Below are 26,951 nucleotides of genomic sequence, written 5' to 3' on the forward strand. Positions count from 1 at the left end.
CATACAGGCCGGAGGAGTGCAAGCCTTTGGCGGTTGTGCTCGCATTCATGTGCCATGGAAGTGTGTCCATGGGGCAGGGGGCATGTGTGTGTGGCAGGGGAGAGTGGTGAGCCCCCATCGGTGCCCCCCAGGGCTGGGTTGCTGAGTTCAGGGGTCCCTGCTTACTGCAGCTGTTGCCGTGGCAACACCTGGGATGCAGTTGCCACAGCAGCATCATTGGGAAGGCGGCAGGGTGTTGCTATGGAGACAAGTGGCTGGGCTGGGATGGAGCCTGGGGACACCCTCCCCTGCCCCCCAGACTGGAGGATGGGTCTAAGGGGTGGGCGGGGCCTGTGTGCAAAGAAGGATTGGTGTGTGGGGGTGTGGCTTGCCTGTTGTTGCTATGGTGCTCCCCCCTTTGTTGCTGCTGTGGGGTAGCCATGGCAACGTGATGCAGGGGGTGTTGACGTCACAGCCCAGCTCCATCTATTACCTATTATGGAGAGAGAGAGGAGAATCCCCCTCCCCCCAGCTCAGAGCCTTGTGGGGGGGACCCCTGCCCTGTCCATTCATTGTCCCACAGGTGTGTCTGTCTATCCATTCATCCCCTGCACTGGGTTGCCCACCTGGGCTGCAGAATGCAGCTGGCTCTGGGGGGCAGCTGGCCAAGGGGAACAGTCCGGGCCGGCTGTGGTGGGGGGCCTGGCCTGGGCTTCCTCCCTGGTGGGGCCTGGATGCCTGGGTTTTAGCCAGTGCTGTGGGGACTGGTGGCTGAGAGCAGCGGGGCTGTGGGAGCCCGGGCACATGTCAGCCTCTTGCCAAGTGCCAGTACTATCAAGCTGGGCGCAGAGGCCTCTGGGTCCCAGCAGTTCTCTCCTCCTCAGGGTCTGGTGTGCTGGAGGAGAGGGTCTGGGGACCCCGGGTGCCTAATTCTGTCTTCACTCGGGACCGGTCTCGTAGCATCAGGGCCTGGGGGGGGCGGACACCTGGGTTCCCTCTAGCTCTGGCAGGGCAGAGGGGGCTAGGGGCTGAGAGCAGGCTGGCGTGGGGGGGTCTCACGGATGCTTGGGTTTTCTCTGGGCATTATGGGGCTGGTATTAGGGGTCCCCTCTTCCCCACCCCAGTGCATTGTGGGGTGGAGGGGTCTCCCCTCCCCCAGCAGCGGGGGCGGGTCCTGGTCTATATTAAGCGTAGCCCCTGGCGCTGGCGGGGATGTGAGGCTGTGGGCGAGTTTCCATGGCAACAGGATATTTTTGATGGAGATGGACCTTGAGGGAGATGGGGGGGGAGCAAGGTCCTGTGTACAAAGCAGAACCGCCCCCCTCCCCAGAGCTGCAGAGAACCCAGGTGTCTCAGCTCCTGCCCCCTCCTCTTTGAGGTCTGTGCCCTGCAGAGGGATGAGGGGGGCACAGCCCCCCCTGCTCTGCACCCCTCCCCTCCCCTCCCTGGCAACGCTGGGGTTGCCCTTAGCAATGGTTGCCACAGAGATCTCTGCTGCGGTGTCGGAGGCCATGGCAACAGGGTGATGTAACGCAACACGTGGACATGCACCGCAATGCAACACAACACGACACAACCCACCCCGCAGTGGCCTGAGGTGCTAACAACAGGTGACCGTGCACCCCACTGCCACACCGCACAACACTGCATGGGGTATCTCCTACCATGCAACACAGCACAGGGCGGCTTGTTGCTATACAGCCACCACACAATGCAATGCACCAGGCTGCAACACACCAGGCAGCTAGGTACCACAACACAAGGCAGGTTGATGGCCCATAGTGCAACACTGCATCAGGCAGCCACACAACCCAAGTCAGAGCAGGGCCTCTTGCTGCAACACCACACACAATGCAGTGCCCCGGGGTGGAACACAACAGGGGCTGTTCAACACCACGTGAAAGGATGTTCCACGAGTGGAACAACGCAATGCTTTGCAACACAACAGGCAGCCAAGACACAACCCAGGACTGGTTCTTGCAACAATGCATAGCACATAACTCTATGCAACACACTGAGCAGTAATGCAACACTCAACTCAACATGGCACAGGGCTTCTCGCTCCAAAACTGCACAACATGGCTTGGCTTGGCTGCAACACAACAAGAGGGCATGCACCACGATAGAACATGGAGCGCACAGGGATGTCCCACAATGTACCATGCAACACAGCATGGGTCAAGTCACTGCAACACAAAACACATCACAACACACAACCCCCACCCAAAGCGCTGGGCTGTGACACAACACCCAACCCAGCACAGCACAGGACCCTCACTGTAACACGATTCAACACCGTACAACACAGCCCTGCATTGCAGCACAACAGGCTACTGTGCCCTACAACATTGGGGGATGTTGGACAACGCACAGCTCCATACAGCCTGGGGCAGGTTCTTTCACCAACACAACATCACGCAGCGAAGGGCAAAGTAACACCATGCAATACACAGCTCAGGATAATACAGGACAGCTCCTTGCAACATAACACACAGCACAAAGCACTGGGTGGCCAGGCAACATGCTGCTGTGCACCACAACACAACACAGTACCACATAATAGCACAAGGTAAGTCTTTGCTAGCCAATAGACAACACAAGACAGCACACCATCACACACAGAAACACAACACAAGTTCAATTCAACTAATACACAACAAAGGGCAAGGCAACATACCATCATGTGTGACTTCACAACACAATGCAAGTAAGTCAATGCAAAGTGACGCACAACACAGCTCAGCGCAACATGCTGCCATCCCTGACAGTGGCATGGGTGGTTGCATCCTTGGGGAATTGTGTTGCCCTAAGCCATTCACCCTGTGGTGGCAGGGGGAGGGGGGAGCTGTGTGTGTGTGGTGTGTGTTGCATTGGGCTGCATTGTGTTATGTTGTGTGCCACTGTGGCCCTGCAGTATGTGGTTCCAGGTTGTGTGTTGTGTTGCACTGCAGCCTCTTACACTGGGTTGTGCGGTTGCTTGAAGCTGCCCTTAAGCTGTGCATTGGGTGTGCAGAGACCTGTTGTGTTGCATTACATGAGGTTGTGTTGCGTGTCTTGGTGGCCAAGTTGCATGTGGTTTGCTGTCTCATGTGGTGCTGCCGGGTGCATCATCTTGCATTGAAGCACTCAGGTTGTGTGTTGTGGAGTGGCATTGTGGTATGGGGCAGCCTGCTGTCTGTGTTGAGTTGTGTGCTGTGTTGTGTGGTTGTAGAGGGTGGGTGGCAGTGTTGTGTTGTCTCATGGTATATTGTGTATCATGTTGGCATGCTTGCTTGTTTGTCTGTGTGTGTGCATCCCAGTTGAATGCAACACACCTGGGCAGCATATCATGCACCAGAACAAAACACAGGGCAATGTGCCACAATTCAACACAGGGTAAGTCCTTGCAATGCAATGCAACGCAACGCACTGTGCGGCAACACAACACAGAACCAAACACAACCCAGGACCAGTTGTTGTCTCATGGTGCCTTGTGTATCATGTTGGTGCATTTGCTTTTGTGTGTGTGCGTGTGCGCACGCATCCCAGATGCCTGGATTCTGCATTTGTGTTCGTTGTTGTGCATCACAGTGTGTTGCCTGTCACACTGAGTCTGTGTTCTCACATGCCAGTGCATGCTGATGAGACTCAGGTCATGTCACTCCCCACAGGCCCATGCCACCTCCTATGGCATGTGGGTCCACCTGGGGGCACACACTGCTCCATTGGTGAGTCCACTTGGCTGTGTGGCCATGTGTGTCAGGGTGTGCTGGGGGCAGAGTGGGAACCCCCGTGCTGCCCCGTGCCCATGTGCATGCAGGTGTGGCAGTACCTGGGGAAGTCTGTGTTGATCTGCACTGTTGTGCTCCATGCATGTCAAAATGTGCCCCTCTGTCAGTGCCTGTGTCTCACCTGCTTTGGGTGCACATTTGTCAGGGCATGTGCACCCGTGCCACTCCATGGGCACGTCAGGGTGTGCTCAATGCCTGGCTGTGCTTGTGTCACTCCTTGTCAAGCCGTGTTGCTCTATGTCCCTGCCTGTCAAGGCATGTTATTTGTGTTGCTCCATGTCCATTTTGTGCAACCCAGTGTGCAGACGTGTCCCTGTGTGCCCAGGCATGTCAGTCCATGTAACTGTGTACAAGCATGTTTGATGTGTGTTGCTCTGTGCCCACACATATTCCATGCCCATTGGTCCACCTCCTGGCATAGTCCATGCCAATCAGGCCATGTTGCTCCATGCCCAGGTGTGTCGGTCAATGTTGCTCCATGCCCAATGCCCCCAGGCCTGCTTCATGCCCACCGGTCCATGTTGCTCAGCATCCAGGCATGTTCCATGTGTGTCAGTACGTGTCCCTGTGGGGGGGGCAGTCCCCCGCAGGCCCCGCCCCTCCCCTGAGTGGGCGGAGCCTGGCAGAGCAGCAAGCAGCGCTATTTTTAGCCTCCCTGTTGCTATCTTTAGCCGATCGATTCAGAGCCCGATTGCGCGGGGGCGGCGGGGGCGGGCCGGACGCCTGGGATCTCTCCTGGCTTTGGGAGCCGTGTGGGGTTATGGGGGGGCTGGGGGGGGAAAGTAGGGGGGGCTGGGAGCCCGGACGCCTGGGTCCTTTGCTGTACCCGGGGAGGCTGGGAAGAGGATCTAACAGACTAAAGTGGGGAGGGGGTCGTGGGGATCCTCGGACGCCTGGGTTCTCTGCTCTCCCTGGGGCGATCCAATGGCGGGGGGGGGAGTCTGGGGTCCCGGATACCTGGGTTCTCTGCTCTCCCTGGTGGGAGGGGGCAATGGCTATGGGGGGGGGGGGGGAGTCTGGGGTCCCGGATACCTGTGTTCTCTGCTCTCCCTGGGGCGATCCAATGGCGGGGGGGGGAGTCTGGGGTCCCGGATACCTGGGTTCTCTGCTCTCCCTGGTGGGGGGGTCCAATGGCTATGGGGGGGGGGAGTCTGGGGTCCCGGATACCTGTGTTCTCTGCTCTCCCTGGGGCGATCCAATGGCTATGGGGGGGGGAGAGTCTGGGGTCCCGGATACCTGGGTTCTCTGCTCTACGGGGGTCGGGGGCCTGTCCCCGTCCCCCCCCTGCCGCGCTGCTGCTCCCCGCCGGTCCCGGAGGCTATAAATAGCCGCCGGGGGCTGAGCTGCCCCCTCTCCCCGCGACGTGCGGCTCCGCCGCGCGCTGACGTCGGCGACGTGGCTCCAAAAACAGCTCCCGGGAGCTATTTATAGCGCCGCGTTCCCAGAGCGCAGCGCAGCGCGGGCGGGATCCCGGCCCCCCCGCTCCGAGCTGGGCGAGAGCCCAGGCGGCTGGGATCCAGCCCCCCCGGCTGCCCAGCCCCACTGCTCTCCAGGGACGCAGGGAAGCCAGGCGGCCGGGCTCCCCCGCGGCGGGGAGAGGACCCAGGTGTGGCCCCCCGCCCCTGCCCCCGCCCCATCCAAGCTGACCAGACCCCCCTGCTGTCCAGGAAACCAGGCATCCGGGACCCCCCCTTCCCACTCCCACAGACAGAGCGAGCCCAGGCGTCCGAGCTCTCCCCCCATGGAGACAACCCAGGTGTCTGAGCCCCCCCCCACCGAGCTGGAGAGACACCAGGTGCCCGGGCTCCCAGCCCTCACCCCCGTCCCGCGACGGGGCAGGGAGAGGCCCCAGGCGGCCGGGCCCCCTCCCCAGGTTTGGGTTGGGGGGAGCGGTTCTTGGCTCTCCCAGGCTCCGCCCCCTCCCCCCCAAATGCTCCAGCACCTTATATGGCAGCGCCTCGCGCAGGGGGCGGGGCCCGCAGCGACGCACGCGGGGGAAGGCGCTAAATATAGCGCGGGCTTTTTTTAGCACCGCCCCCGCCCCGGCGGCTGGGACGGGGGCGGGGCCTCGCGGGGGCGGGGCTTGGGGGGGTCTCAGGCTGCAAGACAGGGGAATGGGGGGGAAGGGGGGTGGAGAGGCCGGGGCGGGGGTGTCTGGGACTAGGTGCGGTGTTAGCAGTGCCAGGGGCCTGCAGGGGAAGGAGAAACGAATGGGGGGGGGGGGTGATGAAGGGACCAGGAGGTGGAGGGGTGTGGGTCCGGGAGAAGGGATGGGATGGATGGGGTTCCCGGCCTGGAGTGACTGGGGTCTGGGGCGGCTGGCGGGAAGCAGCAGGGCACGGGTAGATGAGGGGGTCTAGGGTGGGAGGATGGAGGGCGCGGGTGTCTGGGGTAGATGGAGGCAGGGCTGGGGGGTGGTCTGGAGGGACGGGGCTGGCGGGGCTGGAAGGAAGGAGCGGGGGTCGGGAGAGATGGCGGGGCTGGCGGCTGGGGGTGGCTGGAGCGAGGAGGGGGCTGCAGGGGCCTGGGTCGGGGGTCTGCGGTAGATGGGGGTCTGGGTGGAGACATGGGCCGGGCCCGCTCCTGTCCCCGGAGCGCGGCCGGGCCGGCGCTGTCCGCGGTGCTGAAGGCGCTGCGCTGTCCGCGGTGCCGGATCCTCTCCGGGCGAGGCGGGGCGGGGTGGTGGTCCGGGGCAGTGGCAGGTCGGGGGTCTGGGGTGGGGGTCTGGAATGGGTAGATGGGGCAGGGGGCTGGGATGGGGGTTGGGGGGTCTGAGGTAGAGGGGGTGGGGGTGCAGAGAGCAATGGGGGTGCAGAGATGCCTGGGGGGGGAGGCTCCATACAAAAACTGGGGGGACTGCTGCTTGGGGGAGGTGGGCGGAGCCTCTCTGGGCCCCGCCCCCTCCACATCTTTTCCATATTCGGCGGTGCGCTCCTGCCTCCTCCCCCGCTCCCCAGTCCCCCCGTCCCCCCTCCTCCCCCTACGTCACCCATGACGCGGGTGCCCCCCCCACCGCGGCTGGCCGCCCCGCCCCGACACGGGGGATATAAGGCAGGCGCGGGGCGGCTGGGCACGGCGGGGCCGGCGCCACCATGTACCGCTCCACCAAGGGCGCCTCCAAGGCGCGGCGGGACCAGATCAACGCCGAGATCCGCGCCCTCAAGGACCTGCTGCCCGTGGCCGAGGCTGACAAGCTGCGCCTCTCCTACCTGCACGTCATGTCCCTCGCCTGCATCTACACCCGCAAGGGTGTCTTCTTCGCCCAAGGTGGGTACCGCGGGGTGTACCGGGGCAGCCGGGAAGGGGCTGGAGCGACTGGGAAGGGCTGTGGGGACAGCCGAGAAGGAGCTGGGAGGACTGGGGAGGGTTGGGGAGACAGGGCAAGGTGCTGCGGGGAGCCGGGCTCAGACGCTGTCCGCGGTGCTGAAGCGGGAGCTAGCCGGGCGCTGTCCGGGTAGGGGCTGGAGGGGACCCGATAGGGGCTGGAGAGACTGGGAGAAGGCTGGGGAGACGCTGTAGGGAGCTGTTTCAGGCGCTGCCCCTGGAGCTGAGGGCAGAGACCAGCTCGGGGCTGTCGGCATAGGAACTGGGAAGACTGGGCACGGGCTGGTGGAGAGCGGGCAGGGAGCTGTGCGATGAGGAGGGGCTGGACGAGACCAGACAGGGAGCTGGCGGGACTGGCAAGGACCTGAGGGACTGCGGGGAGCCGGGTTCAGGCGCTGCCCGTTGCTCCTGAAGGCTGAAGCAAGGGGCCGGGAGGACCGGGCAGGAGACGGGGAGGGCGCTGGGGGGAGACGGGAACGGGCCGGGGGGAGCCAGGTTCAGACGCTGCCCGCGGTGCTGAAGGCAGAGGGAAGCCCGGTGCTGTCCAGCCAGGGGTGGGGGCACCAGGCAGGGAGCTGGGGGAACTGGGCAGAGGCTGGGGGAGACCAGGCAGGGACTGGGGGAACTGGGCGCTGCCCGAGTCCCAGAGCGCAGGGAACCGGTGTCTGGCGCTGTCCCTGGTGCTGGAAGCAGCCGGAAGCCCGGCGCTGCCCGAGCAGGGGCTGGGGGCACCGGCGGCCGGGCTGCCCGGGCCCGGCGCTGCCCGCGGTGCTGAAGGGGCGGGACTGTAGGGGCATCGGGCCGGTCGGGGGCTGAGGGAGGCCGAGTAGCGAAGCGTGGGAGTTGGAAAGGGGCTGGGAGACTAGGATCGGTCTGGAGGGGCTGGTCGGGAAGTGCTGGAAATGGATAGGAGATGTCAGGGACAGAATAGAGGCTGAGGGAACTCTGGCTCTGAACGTAGCCCTGAAGCTGGGAGTCACTCCGGGTCCTGACCTGTCCCCCATCCTTCTCCCTCCGCGCACACAGGTGCTCCCCCCGGTGCGCCCGAGGCCCTGCTGTCAGCACCGGAGCTGGAGGAGCTGGTGCGGGCACTGCCCGGATTCCTGCTGGCATTCACGGCTGAGGGCAAACTGCTCTACATCTCCGAGAACGTGGCCGAGCACCTGGGGCACTCCATGGTAAGGGGCTGGGCCTGGGGTCAGGGGCGGGGCATTGGGCACAGGGGGCGGGGCTCAAGGGGCAGAGGCGGGACATCAGGGGCTAGGGAAGGGATGTGAGGCAATGGGGAGACAGCAAGAGGGTTGTACAGCACTGTGCGCTCATGGAGCCCCACTCCTCTTCCCAGGTGGACCTGGTTGCCCAGGGCGACAGCATCTATGACATCCTGGACCCAGCCGACCACTTCGTGATGAGGAACCAGCTGGCATTGCCATCACCCCCTGACACAGGTGAGGGCAGGGGTGGGTGTGGGGCTGGGACTGGGAAGTGGAGGGAGGTGGGGAGGAATGTGTGTGTGGGTGGAGGTATCGGTAGAGAGAGAGAGAGATAGAGGGAGAAATGATTGCATGGAGGAACAGGCGGAGGGAGCAATGGATGGCTAGATAGACTGATAGATGGATGGATAGCCCAATAGATGAACAGATGGAAGAATGGACAGAGGCATAAAGGAGCGTGTGAATGGACGGATGGAGACAGATAGAGGAGTAGACAGGTGGATGGATAGAGAGATGGGGGAAGGGAGGGGGCTGTGGCCCTGGGCCCATGTCTCACACCCACTTCCTCCCCTACCCTGCAGAGCGCCTGTTCCGGTGCCGGTTCACCACAGCAAAGGCAGCACGGCGCCAGGGCGCAGGCAACAAGCTGGTGCTTCTGCGCGGCCGCTTCCACCCACCCCTGCCGGGGCCTTACTGGGCCTCCAACCCTGTGATCACAGCCTTCGCTGCCCCCCTGGAGCCTGCACCACGCCCTGGTCCCAGCCCTGGCCCTGCTGGCCTGCTTCCAGCTGCCTTCGAGACCCGCCATGCCAAGAACATGGCTCTGCTGGATGCCTCTGACAGGTGAGGGGCCACTAAGAGGGAGGGAACCCAGGCTTCCAGGCTCCCAAACCTCTTTCTCCAACCCACTGCCTGCCCCCTCTTCACCCCCCCAAGTGGGAGGGACCCCAATCATCTGGGCTCCCAGATCCCCTCCTCTAATCTTCCAGCCCCTTCCAGAGCAGAAAGAAAACCCGGGATTCTGGGATCCCAGTCCCTGTCCCAGAGCTGAGAAGAAAACCAGGTGTCCAGGGTCTCAGCCACCCACATAATAACCCTCCTTCTCTGGCTGGGAAAGAAACTATGCATCTGGGCTCCTACATCCCTGATCTAATCCACATCCACAGCCCTGGGAGAAACTAGGTGTCGGGGCTCCCAGATCACCATGTGCACCTAACTCCCCTTCCAGAGCTGGAGAGAACCCAAGTGTCCCGGCTCCCAGGCCCCCTGCTCTGCCCCGCAGTTCCCATGCCCCTTCCAGTGCATCTGGGCTGGGCTCACATGCTCTCTTCCCCTCCACAGTGTGCTGTTCCATCTGGGCTTTGAGCGGGCTGAGCTCGTGGGGCGCTCATGGTACGGGCTGCTGCACCCTGAGGACCTTGGCCACGCAGCCACCCAGCACTGCCGCCTGCGTAAGTACAGACCCCCTGTCTGGGACATCCCTGTCCCATCCCCATCCTCATCCCCACCACTGGAACCCCCCAACCCACTCTGGGCCCAGGGCAAACCCAGGCATCCGGACTCTTATCCCCACCCCCTGCTTTAAACCCCCAACCCTTTCCAGAGCAGGGGGAGAATCCAGGCATCCAGGCTTCTAGCCTGCCTGCTGTCACCCTCAGCCCTCAAGCCCTCCCAAAGCTAAAGAGGACCCAGGGGTCTGGGCTCCCAGCCCTCTCTCCTGTCCCAGACCTGGGGAGAACCCAGGCATCCAGGCTCACAGTCCAATCCTCCAGTCCCTTCCATTGTTGGGAGGGATGCCAGACAACCAGGCCCACAGCCCCTCCCAGTTGCCCCCAAAAGTGGGATGGAACCCAGGTGTCCAGGCTGACAGCCCCTGTCCCCTGCAGTGGGCGATGCTGGAGACGGTCCCGTAGAGCTGGTACTGAGGCTGCAGAGCCGAGATGCGCTGCGCTGGGTCTGGGTCTACATCCTGGCCCGGCCGGATGGCCCCGACCGCCACGTCTCCTGCCACAACTATGTCATCAGGTGAGGGCCACGTGGAAACCTGGCATCTGGGGAGGGGTGGCAACAGGTGACGGGGATGCAAGTAGGAAGGTCAGGGGTGGGACGGGGGTGGGCTACGCACAGAACCCAGGTGTCCGGGGCAGGCACAGCATGAAACCCAGGCATCTGGGGTGGGTGGAACAGGGAACCTGGCATCCAGGCCTGACCTCTCTGCCTCTCTCTCCCCACCAGCGAGCCAGAGGCCTGGTGTCTGCGCCAGCAGCTGGCTCTGGAAGACCCTCATGGGGGCTTGGCCCCGGCTCCAACTCCAGCTCCATCTCTGGCTCCAGCTCTTACTTCAGCTCCAGCCTTCCCCGAGGGGCCCATGAGCAGCCCCCCTGCACCCATCTTCAGCCCTCCTGCTGCTCCTTCAGCCTTCGACTTTGGCAGCCTGGACTTCACCCCCGGAGGAGCGGGCAGCAGCCGCCACCAGCAGCATCTACAGCTGCCACCGCTGCCTCCCTGCCCCCCACCGCCTCCCCCACCCCCTGCACCCCCCAAGGACTTTGCTTACCTCTTCTACGATCCTCCACCACCGCCACCCCCTCCTGCGCCCCCCAAGGAGCTGGCCTGCACCCCACCCTACACCCCCCACCCCCACCCTGGTGGCGCCTTCCTGTTTGGGACCCAAGAGTCTGTGCCGGGGACCACACCGGAGCCAGTGCCAGAGGGCTGCGGCCTACCCTACGAGAAGCTGCCGCCCACCCCCGACAGCCCGGGCAGCGGAGACTGCACAGTGATGACACTGCCCCGCATCACTGGACCCCTCTACGTGGACGTCCCTGCTGGGCTGCTCACACCCGAGGCCTCGCCGGGCAAGCGGGGGCCCTGCCTCTGGCCCCTAGCCCTGGACAAAGCTTGGCCTGGGCTGGATTTGCTACCAGACCCTGAGGATGCCGCGCTGCTGGAAGACACAGCCAGTGTGGAGGAGCTCCTGGACGCGCTGCTGGTGGAAGCTGGAGCTTGGGGGGGGGTCTCCCCCGGCCTGCTGCCCCTTCCTGCCGCTGCCTCGCCGCCTGCACCCCCTGGCCCTGGGGGCCTGTCCCCTGCCGAGCGGCACCTCCTGGACGACCTGGCATCCTACGAAACCGCCTTCGAGGCAGGTGCCTCGAGCCGCCCCCGTGATGGGGCGGGTGAGTTGCATCAACTCCATGGACGCCCGAGTGACACCTTCCACCCAGGTGAGGGCTTGGGTGCCCCCCCTCCCCCCCCCCCACCCCCCCAGCCATGGCACTGGCCCATTCCTCGGACCCGCAGACTGCCCCCCGAGTCAGGAAACACGGCCTGCTTGGGAAGAGTGAGGCCTCGGAGCCCAGACACCTGGGTCCTCCGGGAGGAGATGGTCCCAGCTCTGGGAGGGGAGTGGGGCTGGTGGGGGGTGAGAGCAGGGGCCGATCAAGTCAAGTCTCTGGACACCTGGGTTCTGCCCCTGCCTCAGTTTCCCTCTGTGTTCATGGGGGGAGGGTTGGGCTGCCTGCAGGGACCCCCCTCACTCCTCCTAACCCCCTTCCCTCCTTTTCTGTGCCCCCCACAGATGGAAGCGAGAGTGACCCCACGTTCTGAAATAAGTCTGTGACTTAACTTCACCCAGTATGGCATATTGTCATATTTCGAGGAACCCCCTCTCCTCCCCCGCCTGCCAGCCGGCACGGAGACAGCACCCGGACGCCTGGGTTCTCCGACTCCCCCACACCCCGCACTGGACGGCGCGTGGCCCGGCCAAGACAACATGATGGACCAGCCCAAGGAGCCGCCCGGGCTCTGGGAAGTGCTAATGTACGTGGATATCTACATGGACCTGTATCACTCGTAACGAGTTGCTGTAATTAAATACCCCCATCCCCTCCCCGGGGGTCCGGCCTGGCGTCGGAGGCCCCTTCCCACCCCGGCCCCCCGAATACGGCACGAGTAGGTGGTATCTAACCTACGGCAGTAAGCGCCCATGGCTGTTTGGGTTATTCTCGGCGGCGCTGGCTCTGGGTTTTTGGCAGAGCCGCGCCAGCCCCAGAGGCCCCCCCCCCATTCCTCCCACCCCCCGCGCCCCCCTTTGGGGGCCCAGACAATGCTCCCACTGGACTGTCAAGGCAGGAGGCCCCATTGCCATGATGGCCAAGTAGACTTGGAGTAGGCCAAAGCCTGGGGCCTAGCACACAGGATGACACCTATGGTGGAATTTGGCCAACGGCTGGGGCAGGAAGCTGAAGAGTGGGTGCCCCCCAAATTGGGCAGGGCACCCCCCCTCCCCCCACTAACCCCAGTTGCCAAAAGACTGGGACTAGGCTGAAGCCTGAGGCCTGCTGTGGTAGGCAGACTAGGTTGAAACCTGAAGTAGATTTTGGTCATGGGGCTGGGGATAGGAGGCTGAGGAGGGGACACCCCCCAAATTGGGGAGAGTGCCCCCCCTTTCCCCTCCTGCACCCCCCAGCCCGACCAGGCCTCAACTTCACCATGGCTGCACCCCTCCGGCCTTGACAATCCCATGAACCAGGAGAGAGAGCGAGAGACCTCTGCACACACACACACACGCACGCGCATGCGTGTTGCCACATGCTGGGAGCCCCGAGTCTCACGGGACCCCCCAAAGTTGCTCTAAATGATCCCTCCCATAATGGCTTCGTTAGCAAGACGTGGTTTGGATGGCTGAGCTGCTCTGCTAACGAGCCACCTCCTGTGAGGGGGGGGTCATTAGGGTATTGGGGGGCCCTGCCTTGAAAACTGAGGTGCTGCCTTATGCGGTTGAATGAGGGGGAGCAATATTGCTTTTGGGGTCTGCTGAGCCTGGACTGGATATTGGGGTCCCCTCTGTGGATGAAGGCTTGAAGCCTGGGGGGGTAACCTCAGCTGTAAATCGGGGTTCCCACTGTGGCCCAGATATTGGGGTCCACTCTATTGGCTTGGGCTAAAATAGAGGGTCACTCTATGGCCACAGGGCTGTATATTGGGGTCCCCCTTATAGTATATCTGGGGGTCCCCCTTTTGCAACCAGGCTAATAGAGTCCCCTCTCCTGTATCCAGCCACATTCTCCCTCTGTCTCTCTGTCTCTCTCTCTCTCCCGGCTCCCAAAATCCCCCTCTGTGACTATCAACACCCCCTGAAACTGCCCCCCTGCACCCCAGAAAGAGCTTAGAAGGCCCCCCAATACCCCCGCTGCCTCCTAGCGCCCCCTGCTGGCGGGGCCGGAGCCCCCCAATTCTCCACCTGTTCATAGCTATAAATAGACCTGTATAGTCCTTTTTTCTTTAAGGGAACATGATTTCTGGCCCCCTCCCACCCAGCCCCCCGCCCCACTCCCCAACAGTGACGTCCCCCCAGACGTCGGTTGTCTACTCGTAGAGTTCTCTACGACCAAGTATCAGGATTCAGTCCTCGCCCCGGCCCCCTCTCGCGCGGAGGCCGGATTGTACATATGTAACGCGTCGCAAGGGATCATGGGTAACGAGTTTCCTTTTTTTAAGGGGAAAAAAAATAGACCAAAAAAGGCAATGAACAAAATCAAATACAACGCACGGATTCCCGCCTCCCCCCGCTGGCAGTGCATGGCCACGCGTGTAGGGCTGGGGGAGGGCCCGTGGCGTGTTCGTGTGCGTGTGCTGCCTGTGACACGGCCCTGCGCCGGAATAAACCAGATGCTGAGCACGGAGCCATGGGAGACTCGGTTCTTTTGGGGTGGGGGAAAGGTGGGGAGGGAGTTGGGGGGTGGATGAAGGGGGGCACCCTCCAGACTGGGATCAGGGGGCTCTGGGTGCTGTACAGACCCCCCAGGCTGACATCAGGGGCTGCCGGGTGCTATACAGACCCTCTAGGCTGTGATCAGGGGGTGCTGGGTGTTGTACAGATCCCCCCAGGCTGGGATCAGGGGGCACTATGCACTGTACACAGACTCCCCCAGGGTAAGATCGGGGGTGCGAGGTGCTATACAGACCCTCCAGGCTGGGATCACAGGGTGCTGGGTGCTGTACAGATCCCCCAGGCTGGGATCAGGGGGCACTAGGCACTGTACAGATCCCCCCAGGGTGAGATCAGGGGGTGCTAGGTGCTGTACAGACCTCCCAGGACTGGGATCGGGGGGTGGGGGTGCCAGGTGGTATATAGACCCTTCAGGCTGGGACCAGGGGGTGCCAGGTGCTGTACAGACCCCCAGGACTGGGATTGGGGGGTGCCAGGTGCTATACAGACCCTTCAGGCTGGGATCAGGGGTGCCAGGTGCTGTACAGACCCCCCAGGACTGGGATCAGGAGGTGCCAGGTGCTATACAGACCCTTCAGGCTGGGATCAGGGGGTGCCAGGTGCTGTACAGACCCCCCAGGACTGGGATCGGGGGGTGCCAGGTGCTATACAGACCCTTCAGGCTGGGACCAGGGGGTGCCAGGTGCTGTACAGACCCCCAGGACTGGGATTGGGGGGTGCCAGGTGCTATATAGACCCTTCAGGCTATGATCAGGGGGCACCAGGTGCTGTACAGCCCCCCCAAGACTGGGATTGGGGGGCACCAGGTGCTATACAGACCCTTCAGGCTGGGATCAGGGGGTGCCAGGTGCTCTACAGACCCCCCAGGACTGGGATCGGGGGGTGCCAGGTGCTATACAGACCCTTCAGGCTGGGATCAGGGGATGCCAGGTGCTGTACAGACCCCCCAGGACTGGGATCAGGGGTGCCAGGTGCTATATAGACCCTTCAGGCTGGGATCAGGGGTGCCAGGTGCTGTCCAGACCCCCCAGGCTGGGATTGGGGGGCACAGGGGTTGTACAGACCCACTAGCCTGGGATCGGGGGTGCTGGGTGCTGTATAGACCCTCCCAGGGTACAACTGAGGCAGCAGGGTTGAGGAGGCCTGAGGGTTCAGCCCTTGGGGCTGGGAACTTGGTGTGGGGAGGGGGTGGCCAGACCCCCAAGCTGCCTCTAGTGGGGGCGGGAACTGGGAGAGGGAAGCAGGGAGCACTAATGGAGGCAGGCGTGGTCCAACCGGGGCTGGGCGGCTAGGTTTTGGGGTGCAGAAGCAACACCTCCCAGCACCGGGGAGAACCCAGCGTCTGGGCTCCCAGCACCCCCCTGCTTTAACCCTCCAGCCCCCACTGCTTTCCCAGAGACCCCACGGGTCCGGAGAGCGGGGACCCCGCTGTCACCCACGGGCCCAGCCCCCACGTCTCTCCCCGAGAGCCCACGGGTCCGGCCTCTGTGCCCGCCATGCCTGGGGAGGGGCCCGAATGGGGGAGGGGTCTTCCTGGCCACGCCCTCCCGGGGGGTGGACTGGGCGGTCCCCACCCAGCTCTCCTTGCACCTGCAAAGGAGGGCGGGGCAATGGCCCCTTCTGATTGGAGGAAGGGACCAGAGAGTCAGGGCGAAGGGGGGGGGGGCAGAGAGAAAGCACTCCTGATTGGATGAGGCACCCAGGGGGCAGGGTGATGCGACGGTGGGGTAGGGATCCCTGCCCCTGATTGGAAGAGATACGCAGAGGGGAGGGGCAATGTGGTGGGTGTGTACGAGGCACCTTTCTGATTGGTGGATGCTGTGGCAGGGTGCCCGTCTGATCGGAGGGCAGTTCAGGCCCCGCCCTCACCCCGTCCCTTGGCGGGAAGTCTGAAGTGACAGTGCCCTCCAGTGTCCGGGTCCGCCCCCCTCGGCCTCTGCTCGCCCCTCCCCCCGGCACGCCCATCCCAGGACCAAGGACCAGCCACCCCCGAGTGCGGCCAGGGTGGGATCGTGGCCCGTGGGGAGTGAGGGGCTAGCCACACCCCCTCTAAGCGTGGGGGAACCTAGCCCCGCCCCTTTCCCTATTCCCCAGGCATGGGGGGGCACCCATTCCCCCCACTACCCCCTCCAAATCCTTCATTAACCTTGACCGGTCGTCCGGGCCCATGCTTCCCCCTTCCTGCCAATCACTGCATAGACAATAGACTCATCTGCATACTCATTTTAATATAGTATAAATAGTAAGAACCAGAATGACGATATTAATAAGAGCGATAAACCCTCTCTCAATGCTAGATCTTCATGAATAATCATGACGATAGCACTCATTTAATGATGATCTCTCTTGTAAATGATGATGAGCGTCCTTAATAAGGGTGTGGACGGTTTACATTGACGATCCTGATGTAAACTTCATTTTAAGACGAGGTCTTCATTAATGACAATGATAGAAAGTTTTGATGATGATAATTTATATCGATGACGATGATGGATCTGGGTTACTACTAACGTTGATGATGGGTTTTCATTAATGATAATGATGGATCCTGGTGATGGTGATGATTTATATCGATGAAGACGATAGATCTTGGTTAATATTAATGATGATGGTCATGATGATGGATCTGAAAGATGATGCTGATAGATGTTATTTAATAATGATGATTGATAGCTCTTATTGTCGATTTATATTGATGATGATGATAGATCGGTTTTGATCATGCTAGATCCTGTGTAATAATGTTGACTTATACTGATGATGATGATTTATATTGATGATAGATCTTCATTTGTATTAATGATTAATCCTACTTAATATTGATGTATACTGTAAATGGGGAGGAGGAGGAGGAGGAGGACATTGAGGATAGATCTAAGTAGTGATGATGATGATGACGGACCTGGATGATGGATCTTAACGACGATGAGGAGAGATCCAACGATGACGACGACGATGACAGATCGCCATGAATGATCGCAGTGACGATGATGACGAGATAACGAGCTAAGGAAGAAGAAGGAGGGCGATGAGGAAGGTGATGACTTTGTTAATGATGGTGGTGATGGATCCTCATTAACGAGACATGTTTAATTAATGGCACCGAGGCTGGGGCCGGCCAGGTCTGGCTCTTGACGGGCGGTGATGATGACAAGGATGCTGACACCCACCCCCGCTCCCTTTTTTTCCCGTTTTCTTGTGTTTTATCCCCAAAAAAGGAGCTGAAGCGGCCGACGCGGCCCCGCCGCTAAATATAACCGGGCTATTTCTGGCGCCCCCGCACCGGCCGCGGCTATATTTAGGGCCGGGACACGCGCGCCCGCGCTCACGCACCAAACACGCAGGCACACGCCGCCGGGTTGCCAGGCAACAGCGAGCGGCTCCCCCCATATAAGGGCAGATGCAGCGCGGGAGCCTATTGGCTGCGGGGGCCGCAGCGGAAGGAGCTGATTGGGTGCCAGGGATGGGGGCACCCGGTTAAATCGGGACCCAGCTGGGGAGAGGCCTGATTGGGTAACTGGGGTGGTGACGCAAGTGTGCGGGCCTGCCTGCGTGCTTCTGCATACGGGGGGGGTGCGTGTGTGTGTGTGCGCGTGCTTTACATGTATATATGTCCCACACGTACACATCGAGTGGCGTGCTGCGTACATTGATACACACTCGTGTGTGCCCGGGGGTTGTAGAGAGGTGTATACTGATGTGGTAGATGTAGAGAGGTGTGCATGGGTAGGGCAAGGGCGCGCACACACACACACGCGTGTGGACACACACGAACAGAACCCAGCTGTCTGGGACGCAAACACACACACTTACACACCTCACGCTGTAGCTTGCGAGGATCCTACTAATTTTTTTTAGGGTTTTTACTTTTTTTTTTTAAACCATTAAGGGGGGTTATTTTTACCCAAAACCCGTCTCCACCCTTTCCGGTCCCCCAGCCTCACCTTGGCGGGGGCCTGGGGTGGGCTTGCCTCGGACGCCCGGGGTCTCCGGGAGCGGAGTCGGGGCTGCGAGCCCGCACCCCGCCTCTCCCCGTAGGGAAAGGGGCGCAAGCCGGGCGGCCGGGCTCTCCCCGCGCCACATAGGACCGCGCCTGCGCAGTGCGCGCGGTGCTGCAGCGCTGCGGCTCCTCCGCGCCGGCAGGGGGCGCGCTGGGCGGGGCCTGGCGGTGAAGGGGCGGGGCCTCCCGGGAGGGGGCGGGGCTGCGTCTGGCGGCCGCTGGGCTGGAGCCTGCAGGGACCGGGCTCAGGACCCGCACGTGAGATCCACCCCGGCCCCGCCCCGTCCCCAGGCCCCGCCCCCTGCACCCTCACCCCCACCCCCAGCCCCCTCCCAGGGAGCCCACGACTCCGGGCTCCCCGCCCCCTTCACCGCAGCCTGTTGCCTCCCCACCTCGCCCTGCCCCTTCCCTCCGAGCCCACCCGCACGCAGCTGCTCGTGCCCCCGGCTCCTGGCCCCCTAGCCTGCCCCCTTTACCCTCTCGGTCCCCGCACTCCCCCTGCTCCTTGCCCCTCCTATAGCCCCCGTCCCCTGTGCTCCCATGTAGCTGCCTCTGCCAACCCCCGGCTGCCCCCCTCCCCCTTTTTTCCCTCGACCTGTGCCCCCTTCTAGCTGCCTCGCCCCCCCATACCTCCACCCCCATGCTCCCTATCGCTTCTTCTGCCCCCCCAAGCGCCCCCTGTTGCTCCCTGTCCCCCTTATGCTCCTTGCACCCTTTATAGCTGCCTCTACCCCACCGTGCCCCCCTGCAGTTGCCCCACCTCCCTGCATTCCCTAGAGCTACTTCTGACCCCTCCCACCCACCTTGCCCACCTATAGCTACCCCCACTCCCCCATGCCCTCCTTCTAACCCCCCCAGGATGCCAGGGCGCAGGTGCTGCCCCCCAGGGGCCTTGCTGGGGGCACTGGGGATTCTGGCCCTCCTCCAGCTCCTCTACCTAGCCCTGCTGGGGGGGCTTCCCGGCCCCCCGCCGCCCCCCTCCCCCCACCGCCACCGCCCCCCACCACAGCACCACCTCAAGGAGGCGCTGGCGGGGGGGGGGCAGCTGGATGCCTCAGGACAGTACCGGGTCTACCGGGACCTGCTGGGCCCTGGGGAGGGGGGCAACGAGGCAGCACTCCCAGCGGTGTTGCTGGCCACCCACGCCAGTCTGGGGCAGCTGGGGCACCTGCGGGGGCTGGCAGCCCGCTGGGGGGGCCCCATGTCCCTGGCTGTCTTCGCCCCCACGCCCAGTGCCGTTCGCCAGGCCGGGCTGCTGCTGTATGCGCTGGGCACCCGCTGCCCCCACCTGCAGCTCCACGCCCACCTTGTCTGCCCCGCCGGCCACCTGGCCGCCCTGCCAGATCTGCCTGACCCGGGGGAGTTCGCCCGGCTGCGCAGCTGCGCCGAGGTCCACGCCAAGCTGGCAGCAGCCGGGAGAGGCGAGACCAACTATGCGCTGCCCAACGCCTCCTACCCCAACAACCTCCTCCGCAACGTGGCGCGGGGGGCAGCAGCTGGTGGCTATGCCCTAGTGCTGGACATCGACATGGTGCCCAGCCGCGGGCTGCGCCCAGCCTTCCTGGCTCTGCTGGGTGCCCCCGGGGGCATCCCAGGCCCCACCGGGGTTTTCGTGCTCCCAGCCTTCGAGATCCAGGAGGGTCTGCGGCCACCTGGCACCAAGCAGGAGCTGCTGGCCATGTACCAGGCTGGGGAGGCGCGGGGTTTCTATGCGGAGCTGTGCCCACGCTGCCAGGCGCCCACCGACTACCCGCGTTGGCTGGGGCTGCCGCCAGCGGGCACCCTGAGTGTCACTTACACAGTCGCCTGGAGGGACCCCTGGGAGCCCTTCTACCTGGGGCCAGCTGCTGCACCCACCTTCGACGAGAGGTTTCGGCAGTACGGATTCAACCGCATCAGCCAGGTGGGTGCCCACCCCTGAGCCAGGAGTAGGGTGTATCCAGCCCCCGCCACCCCCCAGAACCAGCTGCATGTTGTGCCCAGCCCAGAGTTGGCCATAGGCTGTTATAGCCAGCCCCTGGCACCAGCTGCAGGTTATACTTAGCCCAGAGCACACTGCAGCCTATTATAACAAGCCCCAGCTCCTACCCAAAGCTGGTTGCAGCCTGTTACACCCAGGCCCCTGGTGTCCCCCAGAGCCAGCTGCATGTTGTATCCACCCTAGAGCTGCCCCAGCCCATTATACCCAGTGCCCACCCCAGGGCAGGCTGCAGCCTGTTATACCCAGCTCCTAGTGCCTCCCCACCCAGAGCCAACTGCATGTTGTAACCAAACCCAGAGGCAGTCACGGGTTGTCATTCCCAGCCCCTGGCTCCACTCCCTGCATCTCCCCGCAGGCCTGCGAGCTGCACGTGGCCGGCTACGAGTTCTGGGTGCTGAACGAGGCCTTCGTGGTGCACAAGGGCTTCAAGCTGCCCAGCGACTTCCACCCCCAGAAGGACGCAGAGAACCGCCGCAACCGGGAGCTCTTCCGCCAATTCAAGCAGGACCTGAAGGCCAAGTACCCCGGCTCCCCCCGTCGCTGTTGATGAATGGTGTGGCCCAACCCAGGATCCCCCCACCACTTCTGACAGATGGTATGACCCAGCCTGGGCTGCCCCTGGCACTCCTGATGGATGGTATAGCCCAGGCCTGGCTCTCTCCACTGCTCCTGAGGGATGGTGTGGCTACCCCCTGCCAGGGCTCATGGGTTTGACCCAGCCTGGACACCCCCCCACTCCCCATGGATGTTGACAGATGGTATAATCCAACTGGGTTTCCCTCCCTGCTGGGACGGATGGAACAACCCAGCCTGGCTCCCCCCTGCTGGAACTGATGGGTGGACTGACCCAAATGTAGTTTCCCCCCCTCCTGCTGATGGATGGTATGACCCAGCTGTTCTCTCCCCCTCCCCCATGGCAGTGCTGAAGGATAAGGATGCCTGGGTTTTGTCTGTGCCTCAGTTTCCCCTGCCCTGGAACAATAAAGGGGGCCGGGCCACCCTTTGCCTCATGTGTGGGTCCTTCCTGGGAGCAAGGCAGCTCCTGGGGTGTTGCTGGGGGAGGGGCTATGTGTCTCCATGGCAACACAGCTCTGGGTACCTTGCTGATGTCACAGCTGAGTGCCATGGCAGCTAGACTGGCAAGCCAGCAGGCCTGTCGCCGTGTCCATGCCATGAGGGTTTTGGGTAGTGAGTAACAAGTTGGGAGACCTTGTTGCTATGGCAGCCTGATGTCATAGCTACTTGGTGATGTCTTGGTGCCCTGGAGCCAGGGTAGCGCTACAGTCCAGTTGCCATGGTGACAGGGCAAAGCAGGTGCCCTGGCAATGCTAAAGCTAGGTGTCATGACAATGGGAGGTGGTGTCATGGTGACGTCATGGCTTGGCATCAGGGCAACAATGCAGCTAATGCCATGGCAACAGCACAAGCAGCTGCCATGCTATAGGCGCGATGGGTTGCCATGGCAACATTGAACCTGGATGCCACGGCAGTGATGGGAGTGGGTGCCATGGTGATGTTGCTATTGAGGCAACAGGGTGACATCATGGGTACAGTGGGGATGCCATGTTCAGGTGCCATGGCAACAGAGGGGCTGGGTGCCATGGTAACAGTACCTATGAGGGCAGTGATGTCAGGAGCAGGGGCCATGGCAACAACAGTTAGGAGCCCTAGTGAAGTCACAATCATCATAGGGACCTGGGCTGCACCACTACTGCCCTGGAAACGGGGGGAGAGAGGGCCACCCCCCCATCTGCTGCTTGGTCCCATCCCCACTGATGCATATGAGGGTTGGGTGAGACCATTCCAATGTGGGGGGTCACAAAATGGCATCTAGGCTAACCCATGGTGGGTGCTAATATTGCCTGGTTTTGAAAATCCACTGAAGGAATGGGCCAAACCATTGATTGCACCTGGAGGGAATGCACGGACCCTCCAAAGTGCACCCATTGGGAATGGGGGGTGGGGGGGAGAGGATTGCATCCCCTGTTGGCAGGGGCCAATGGTACATTTCCTTAGAGACACTGGGGGGAGTGGGACAGACCATGTTAGGGGGGGGTTGACTCAGAGCATGGGTTGGACTGTACCATTCCTGCAAATATGCAGTCGTACATAAAGTGATGGCTAGTGGTTAGAGCAAGAGGTGGGATGGGGGCTGGGAGCCGGGACGCCTGGGTTCCCTGCAGCGGTGCGGGACGAGCAAGGGGAGCTGCTGACCCTTCAAAACCATTGAAGAAGGGGATTTAGATGCCGGGAAGAAACAGCTCTTCAGGGTGGAGGACACGGAGACGCCCACAGCAGGTGCAGCACGACTCCGTCCCCCCCGCGCATGCGTAAGGCAGCCCCTCCCCCATCTATGGACCTGCCCATATAAGGCTGCGAGCACCGCCCCCTGCCAAGCACCGCCCCCTCGCGGCCTCCGTGCCTTATTAGGGCATTAAGGTGCAGGGGGGCGGGGCCAGCACGAGGAACCCCTGAGTCTGGCCTCCCCAGAACAGAAAGGAGAGAAGCCAGGCGCTCGGGCCGTCTCACTTAGCATCCTTTGGACTCAGGCGTCCAGGCTAAGCCTGGAACGGCTTGTACGGCTGGAACTACATCCCCCAGGATGCGCGGCGCCCCACCCATCCAAGCCCGCCATCTTGCCCAGTAGCTTCGCCGGAACCACAGTTCCCAGGATGTTGCGCAGCAGGCCCTACAAGTCCCGGAGTGCTCCGCGTCCGGCAGCTACAAAAGCTCGCGAGAGCGCATGCGTAGGTCGAACCAGGAACGGTTTACGCATGCCCAGCTCCAAGCCGACGCATGCGTATTGCAAACCGGACGTTTCTGGGGTCCGTGTGTATGCGCATTGCGGGCAGGGAGGTGGAGGACTCGCTTTCCCAGCGTGCCCCACCGGAAGTGCCACTCTCCCATATAAAGCGGAAGCGGCGGCGGAGTGAGGCACTCGACGGTGATAGCGGTAACAGTAGCTGCGTTCTCATCATGGTGAGAGCCCGCGCGGCGCCTTGGGGGCCGCTTCCGGTCCCTTCCTCCCTCGGGGGCGTCTGTCGGGGGGCATTTCCGGTGCCTTTTCCTGGTGGCGCCTTCAGCAGGGGGTCACTTCTGGTCCCCCTTCCCTGTGGGTCTGGCAGGGCCATACAGGGGCCCCCATAGGGTAGTGGGGTACCCCAACCTCCTGCCCCCCACCCCATGCAGGGTATAGCTTGTCGGGGGCTTCAGCCCCTTCTCCCCTCTAGCTGTGGGGACCAGCTCCCCTTTGGGGGGTGGGGGCAGGCTCCCTTCCACGCCGCCCAGTGATGGGGCTGGGGGCTGCTGGATACCTCTGTGGGAGTGCTGGGCCCTGCTGCCATGTTAGTGCCCCCCATGCTGATCCCCCCCCCTCCCCCATGTGGGGGCTGTGCCCAGGTGTACCCCACATCTTGGGGCACCCTGTGGGGGTGGGGCCAGACTCCTGGGAGGGGGCAGGGGGGTGTCCTCAGCTACAGCAGCACCTGCTTTCCTTTCCCCCCCCCCCACCCATGTGGGGTCAGATCATGAAGCTTGGGTGTTCACTGGCTTGTGAATAGGGCCATGGGGGGGCATCAGCTGCCTTTTGGGGAGGGAGGAGCAGAGCTGGGAGGGGTCAGGGGCTAGTCCTGGCGGCAGGTACTGGGAGGAGGAAGGTTGGGCAGGGTGCAGGTGGAAGAGAGCAGTGCTGGGGCAGGGGGGTCTGTGCTAGGGGCAGGGCCATGTGCCCGGGTTTCCGGTGCAGGCTTCCACTTCCTCCTTGCTCAAAATGTGGCGTCGGCATTGCCCCATGTGCCCTTGGGGTGGGGGGACGTGTTCCCCACATCCTGCCCCCCCCCCCACCTAAGCTACTGGAGCAGGTCCCTGCCCCCTCCCCATATTGCTCTGCTCTACTGGGGGGGCGTGGCCAAATGCAGGCAGAGCCATAGGGGCAGAGGGCACCCCCCAAGGGTCCGGCCTGGTACTGAGGGCTGGAAGGGACCTTCCTCTTACCCTCTGCCCCCTAGGGGAGATTTCCAGTGCACCCCCTGAACTGGGGTTGGCTGGGGGAGCATGCACCCCTTGTCCCACCCCCAGGAATTAGGCCTGTTCTATCAGATGTGGGGGGAGGGGTCCCTGTGCCCCCACCCCAGGTGTCAGACATGACAGTGTGGTACCCAGGGGGTGGATGCCAGTGCTCCAGGCATTGGGTATAGTGATGTCAGATGGTGGGGTGGTTTCCCGTTGCCCCCAGGGTGCCAGGTGTGGCAGTGTGAGCGGGGGGGGCCCTGCACCCTCTGACTCATGTGCATCCCCACCCCCCAGGCATCCGGTGTGGCAGTGTCGGATGGGGTGATCAAGGTGTTCAATGAGATGAAGGTGCGCAAAGCATCACCGGGGCCGGCCGAGCTGAGCCAGCGCAAGAAGGCTGTGCTCTTCTGCCTGAGCGAGGACCAGCGCGCCATCGTGCTGGAGCCTGGCAAAGAGGTGCTTGTGGGCGACGCAGTCCCCGACCCCTATGCTGCCTTCGTGGCCCTGCTGCCTGAGCGTGACTGCCGCTATGCTCTCTACGATGCCACCTACGAGACCCGTGAGACCAAGAAGGAGGACCTGGTCTTCATCTTCTGGTGAGATGATGCTCCTGGGGACTTCCTGTGGGCCCCTATAAGCTTTGTTGTCATCTTCTGGGGGGCCCCACAGCCCCTACAGCAGCCCCCACAGCCAGACCAAGACCTAGTCTTCAATGTCTTCATCCCAACCAAAACACCACAGCGTGGAGGACCTGATGAGAGGGTGTCCCCCACCCCCAGCATCCCTATAGCCCTCTACAGCCTGACATAACCCCCCAGGCCAGCTGGCCACAATGTGGAGGGCTTGGTCTTCATCTTTTGGGGTGACCATGCTGTCCCCTATAAGTCTCCTGCCCCAGCAAGGAGGATGGCCTAGGCTTCATCTTCTGCTGAGCTGGGTCCCCATGCCCCCCCACCTCCTAAAGCCTGGTTTCCACAGCTAGGAGGAGACCTTGGTTATGTTTAGGGGTGAGATTTCCAGGCCCCCCCCCCTTAACCATCACAGCTCCCCTGCCCAGGAGCTGGGAGAGCTTGGCCTTCATCAAGGGAGGTGACACCCCACCTAAACCATGCCCCCTCCCCCACACAGAAGACCTGTTTATTGTCTGCCCCCCACACTGAGGGGGGGGGGGCCCTCAGCCCCCTCATCTCTTGGTAGGGGCCACCTAGAAGTGCCCCATGTAGCCCTGGCCTGTCCAGCCCTGGTACCCCTGAGATTCCTCTGCCAGCTACTTTCGGAGGGGTGCGCTGGGTCTATTCCACCATGTAAGGCCCCTCTTGCCCCTGGTGCACTGTCTCCAAGTGGCCCCCAGTGTAACCTGCAGGCCCCACCCATTCCTTGGGGTCCTACCCCTTCCATCAGGTGAGGGACATAGTCTTGCACAACTAGCCACACCCCCAGTGCCAGGGTAGGGGGGTGGTTTAAAGGGGCTTCCTGGGATGGGATTGGGGGGGGGGAGGGGCTGTAGGTCTCATCCCTGGGGGACCCAGCAGGTATTTGGGGAGGGAACCCAAGTGTCCAGGCTGGTGTGACCCCTCTTTTTTTTCCCCCCCCTCTCCTTTGTGGCAGGGCTCCTGAGTGTGCCCCCTTGAAGAGCAAAATGATCTATGCCAGCTCCAAGGATGCCATCAAGAAGAAGCTGACAGGTGAGTTGGAGGGAGTGGGGGGAGGGGCAGGTAGTCTTGGGGTGGGGGGTAGAGCTGGTTGGAGCAAGGGGACTGGGAGCCTAGACACCTGGGTTCTTTGTGGGGGGTGTGCATGCCTGGGTCCTCTGGGAGAGGAGTGGGGGTTGAGAGGGGTGGGGAGGGAGGGCTGGGGGGTGAGAGCAGGGGCACTGGCAGCCCAGATGCCGGGTTCTTTTCCCCCCAGATCTAACAGGGGAGTGGTGCCAGGGAGCATGAGGAGCCTGGATACCTGGGCTCCCTCACTTCCCCGTTTTCCCCCTCACCTCCTACGCAGGCATCAAGCACGAGCTGCAGGCCAACTCCTTCGAGGAGGTGAAGGACCGGTGCACGCTGGCCGAGAAGTTGGGGGGCAGCTCTGTCGTCAGCTTGGAGGGGAAGCCTGTGTGAGCCCCCATGCCCTGCCCCACCACCAGTCTGGCCCTTCCCGCTGGGGGGAAGGGCTGCTCCTGCTGTGTCCGACTCCCAGTCTCTCTCTGCAGGGGCGGGGCCTTTGCCAAACCCCTCAAGTGCCCCCCCTTCCCCCTATCTGTCCCAGGTGGGGTTTCCTCCCAGCTACTCTAGTGTCAAGGGACCAGCCCTCAGCTCTGTCTACTTCACATTCCTCCCCCCCCCCCAAGCTGGTGAACCCAGCAGTCCTGCCTATCCTAGCCCCCTTCCAGCCCCTTTTCCCACCCTAACTTACTCCCCTCCCCCTGCAGCCTAGGGTGGAGTAGTTCCAGCCAGGGGATAGGGGTACTTCTGCCCCCAAGCCCCCATTACAGCCTGGGACTGAATTGGGTCCAGGCTACTCTGTCCTAGGCTCTGGGGGGAGGGGTCCTGCCTCCCTGTCCCAGCCTGACAGAGCTGTGCCCCCCCCCCCCCCCTCCCCACAACAGGGACCCCTTCCCCTAGTGCAGGGGAGTGTTTTCCCCCCCCCCCCCCCCCCTGCACTCCAGGGACCAGCTCCTCCCTCCCCTGCTCAGCTAGAGCCCCCAGGAGTCCGGGCTGGTCCTAGGCGCCCCGCCCCCCCCCATTGTCTAGCACCCCCGCCCCCTCCAAAGTTGCTGTTTCTGGTGTGTGTGAATCCCCTTTTTTAATGGTTTTTTGGAAGGATTTTATCCCTGCCCCCCACTGCCAAGCGTCGGTGGTGTCGTGGCTTCCTGCCTGTCCCCTGCTGGGGGAGGGGGAACGTGGCCCCCTTGGCTCCCCCTGTGCCCTAATAAACCCCTGTACTGCTA

The 26,951-nt window shown here is 62.6% G+C and overlaps 3 protein-coding genes and 1 long non-coding RNA gene across 4 annotated transcripts; 3 read left to right on the forward strand and 1 right to left on the reverse strand.

Annotated features, from left to right (window-relative positions):
* Window positions 1–6,812: 6,812 nt before the first annotated feature.
* Window positions 6,813–13,940, forward strand: NPAS4 (neuronal PAS domain protein 4). Its single transcript, XM_059719040.1, has 9 exons — window positions 6,813–7,016; window positions 8,100–8,251; window positions 8,419–8,521; window positions 8,869–9,130; window positions 9,629–9,738; window positions 10,174–10,312; window positions 10,523–10,583; window positions 10,833–11,511; window positions 11,865–13,940. The coding sequence occupies exons 1-9, from the start codon at window positions 6,842–6,844 to the stop codon at window positions 11,891–11,893; spliced, it is 1,710 nt and encodes a 569-aa protein (XP_059575023.1). The 5' UTR covers window positions 6,813–6,841; the 3' UTR covers window positions 11,894–13,940.
* Window positions 13,941–16,226: 2,286 nt separating this feature from the next.
* Window positions 16,227–18,211, reverse strand: LOC109283737 (uncharacterized). Its single transcript, XR_002091004.2, has 2 exons — window positions 17,963–18,211; window positions 16,227–17,024 (listed from the first exon to the last, which is right to left on the reverse strand). It is a non-coding gene; the product is annotated as an uncharacterized LOC109283737 (long non-coding RNA).
* Window positions 18,210–20,997, forward strand: B4GAT1 (beta-1,4-glucuronyltransferase 1). Its single transcript, XM_019492610.2, has 2 exons — window positions 18,210–19,921; window positions 20,355–20,997. The coding sequence occupies exons 1-2, from the start codon at window positions 18,878–18,880 to the stop codon at window positions 20,544–20,546; spliced, it is 1,236 nt and encodes a 411-aa protein (XP_019348155.2). The 5' UTR covers window positions 18,210–18,877; the 3' UTR covers window positions 20,547–20,997.
* A 1,783-nt stretch (window positions 20,998–22,780) lies between these two features.
* Window positions 22,781–26,951, forward strand: LOC102557891 (cofilin-1). Its single transcript, XM_059718546.1, has 4 exons — window positions 22,781–22,978; window positions 24,305–24,606; window positions 25,619–25,695; window positions 26,009–26,951. Exons 1-4 carry the CDS (start codon window positions 22,796–22,798, stop codon window positions 26,119–26,121), a joined length of 675 nt encoding a protein of 224 aa, XP_059574529.1. The 5' UTR covers window positions 22,781–22,795; the 3' UTR covers window positions 26,122–26,951.

The sequence above is a fragment of the Alligator mississippiensis genome, chromosome 15, assembly GCF_030867095.1.
Source record: "Alligator mississippiensis isolate rAllMis1 chromosome 15, rAllMis1, whole genome shotgun sequence".
In the NCBI taxonomy this organism is placed as follows: Eukaryota; Metazoa; Chordata; order Crocodylia; family Alligatoridae; genus Alligator; species Alligator mississippiensis.

What these genes read in the sequence shown, in the direction of transcription:
- NPAS4 (XM_059719040.1), top strand. Translation starts at nt 6,842, where the DNA reads ATGTACCGCTCCACCAAGGGCGCCTCCAAGGCGCGGCGGGACCAGATC. An exon ending in GGGTGTCTTCTTCGCCCAAG is followed by an intron (nt 7,017 to 8,099) that starts GTGGGTACCGCG and finishes CCGCGCACACAG; the next exon opens with GTGCTCCCCCCGGTGCGCCC. An exon ending in CACCCAGCACTGCCGCCTGC is followed by an intron (nt 9,739 to 10,173) that starts GTAAGTACAGAC and finishes TGTCCCCTGCAG; the next exon opens with TGGGCGATGCTGGAGACGGT.
- LOC102557891 (XM_059718546.1), top strand. Translation starts at nt 22,796, where the DNA reads ATGCGTATTGCAAACCGGACGTTTCTGGGGTCCGTGTGTATGCGCATT. An exon ending in GACCTGGTCTTCATCTTCTG is followed by an intron (nt 24,607 to 25,618) that starts GTGAGATGATGC and finishes CCTTTGTGGCAG; the next exon opens with GGCTCCTGAGTGTGCCCCCT. An exon ending in CATCAAGAAGAAGCTGACAG is followed by an intron (nt 25,696 to 26,008) that starts GTGAGTTGGAGG and finishes CCTCCTACGCAG; the next exon opens with GCATCAAGCACGAGCTGCAG.
- B4GAT1 (XM_019492610.2), top strand. Translation starts at nt 18,878, where the DNA reads ATGCCAGGGCGCAGGTGCTGCCCCCCAGGGGCCTTGCTGGGGGCACTG. An exon ending in GATTCAACCGCATCAGCCAG is followed by an intron (nt 19,922 to 20,354) that starts GTGGGTGCCCAC and finishes ATCTCCCCGCAG; the next exon opens with GCCTGCGAGCTGCACGTGGC.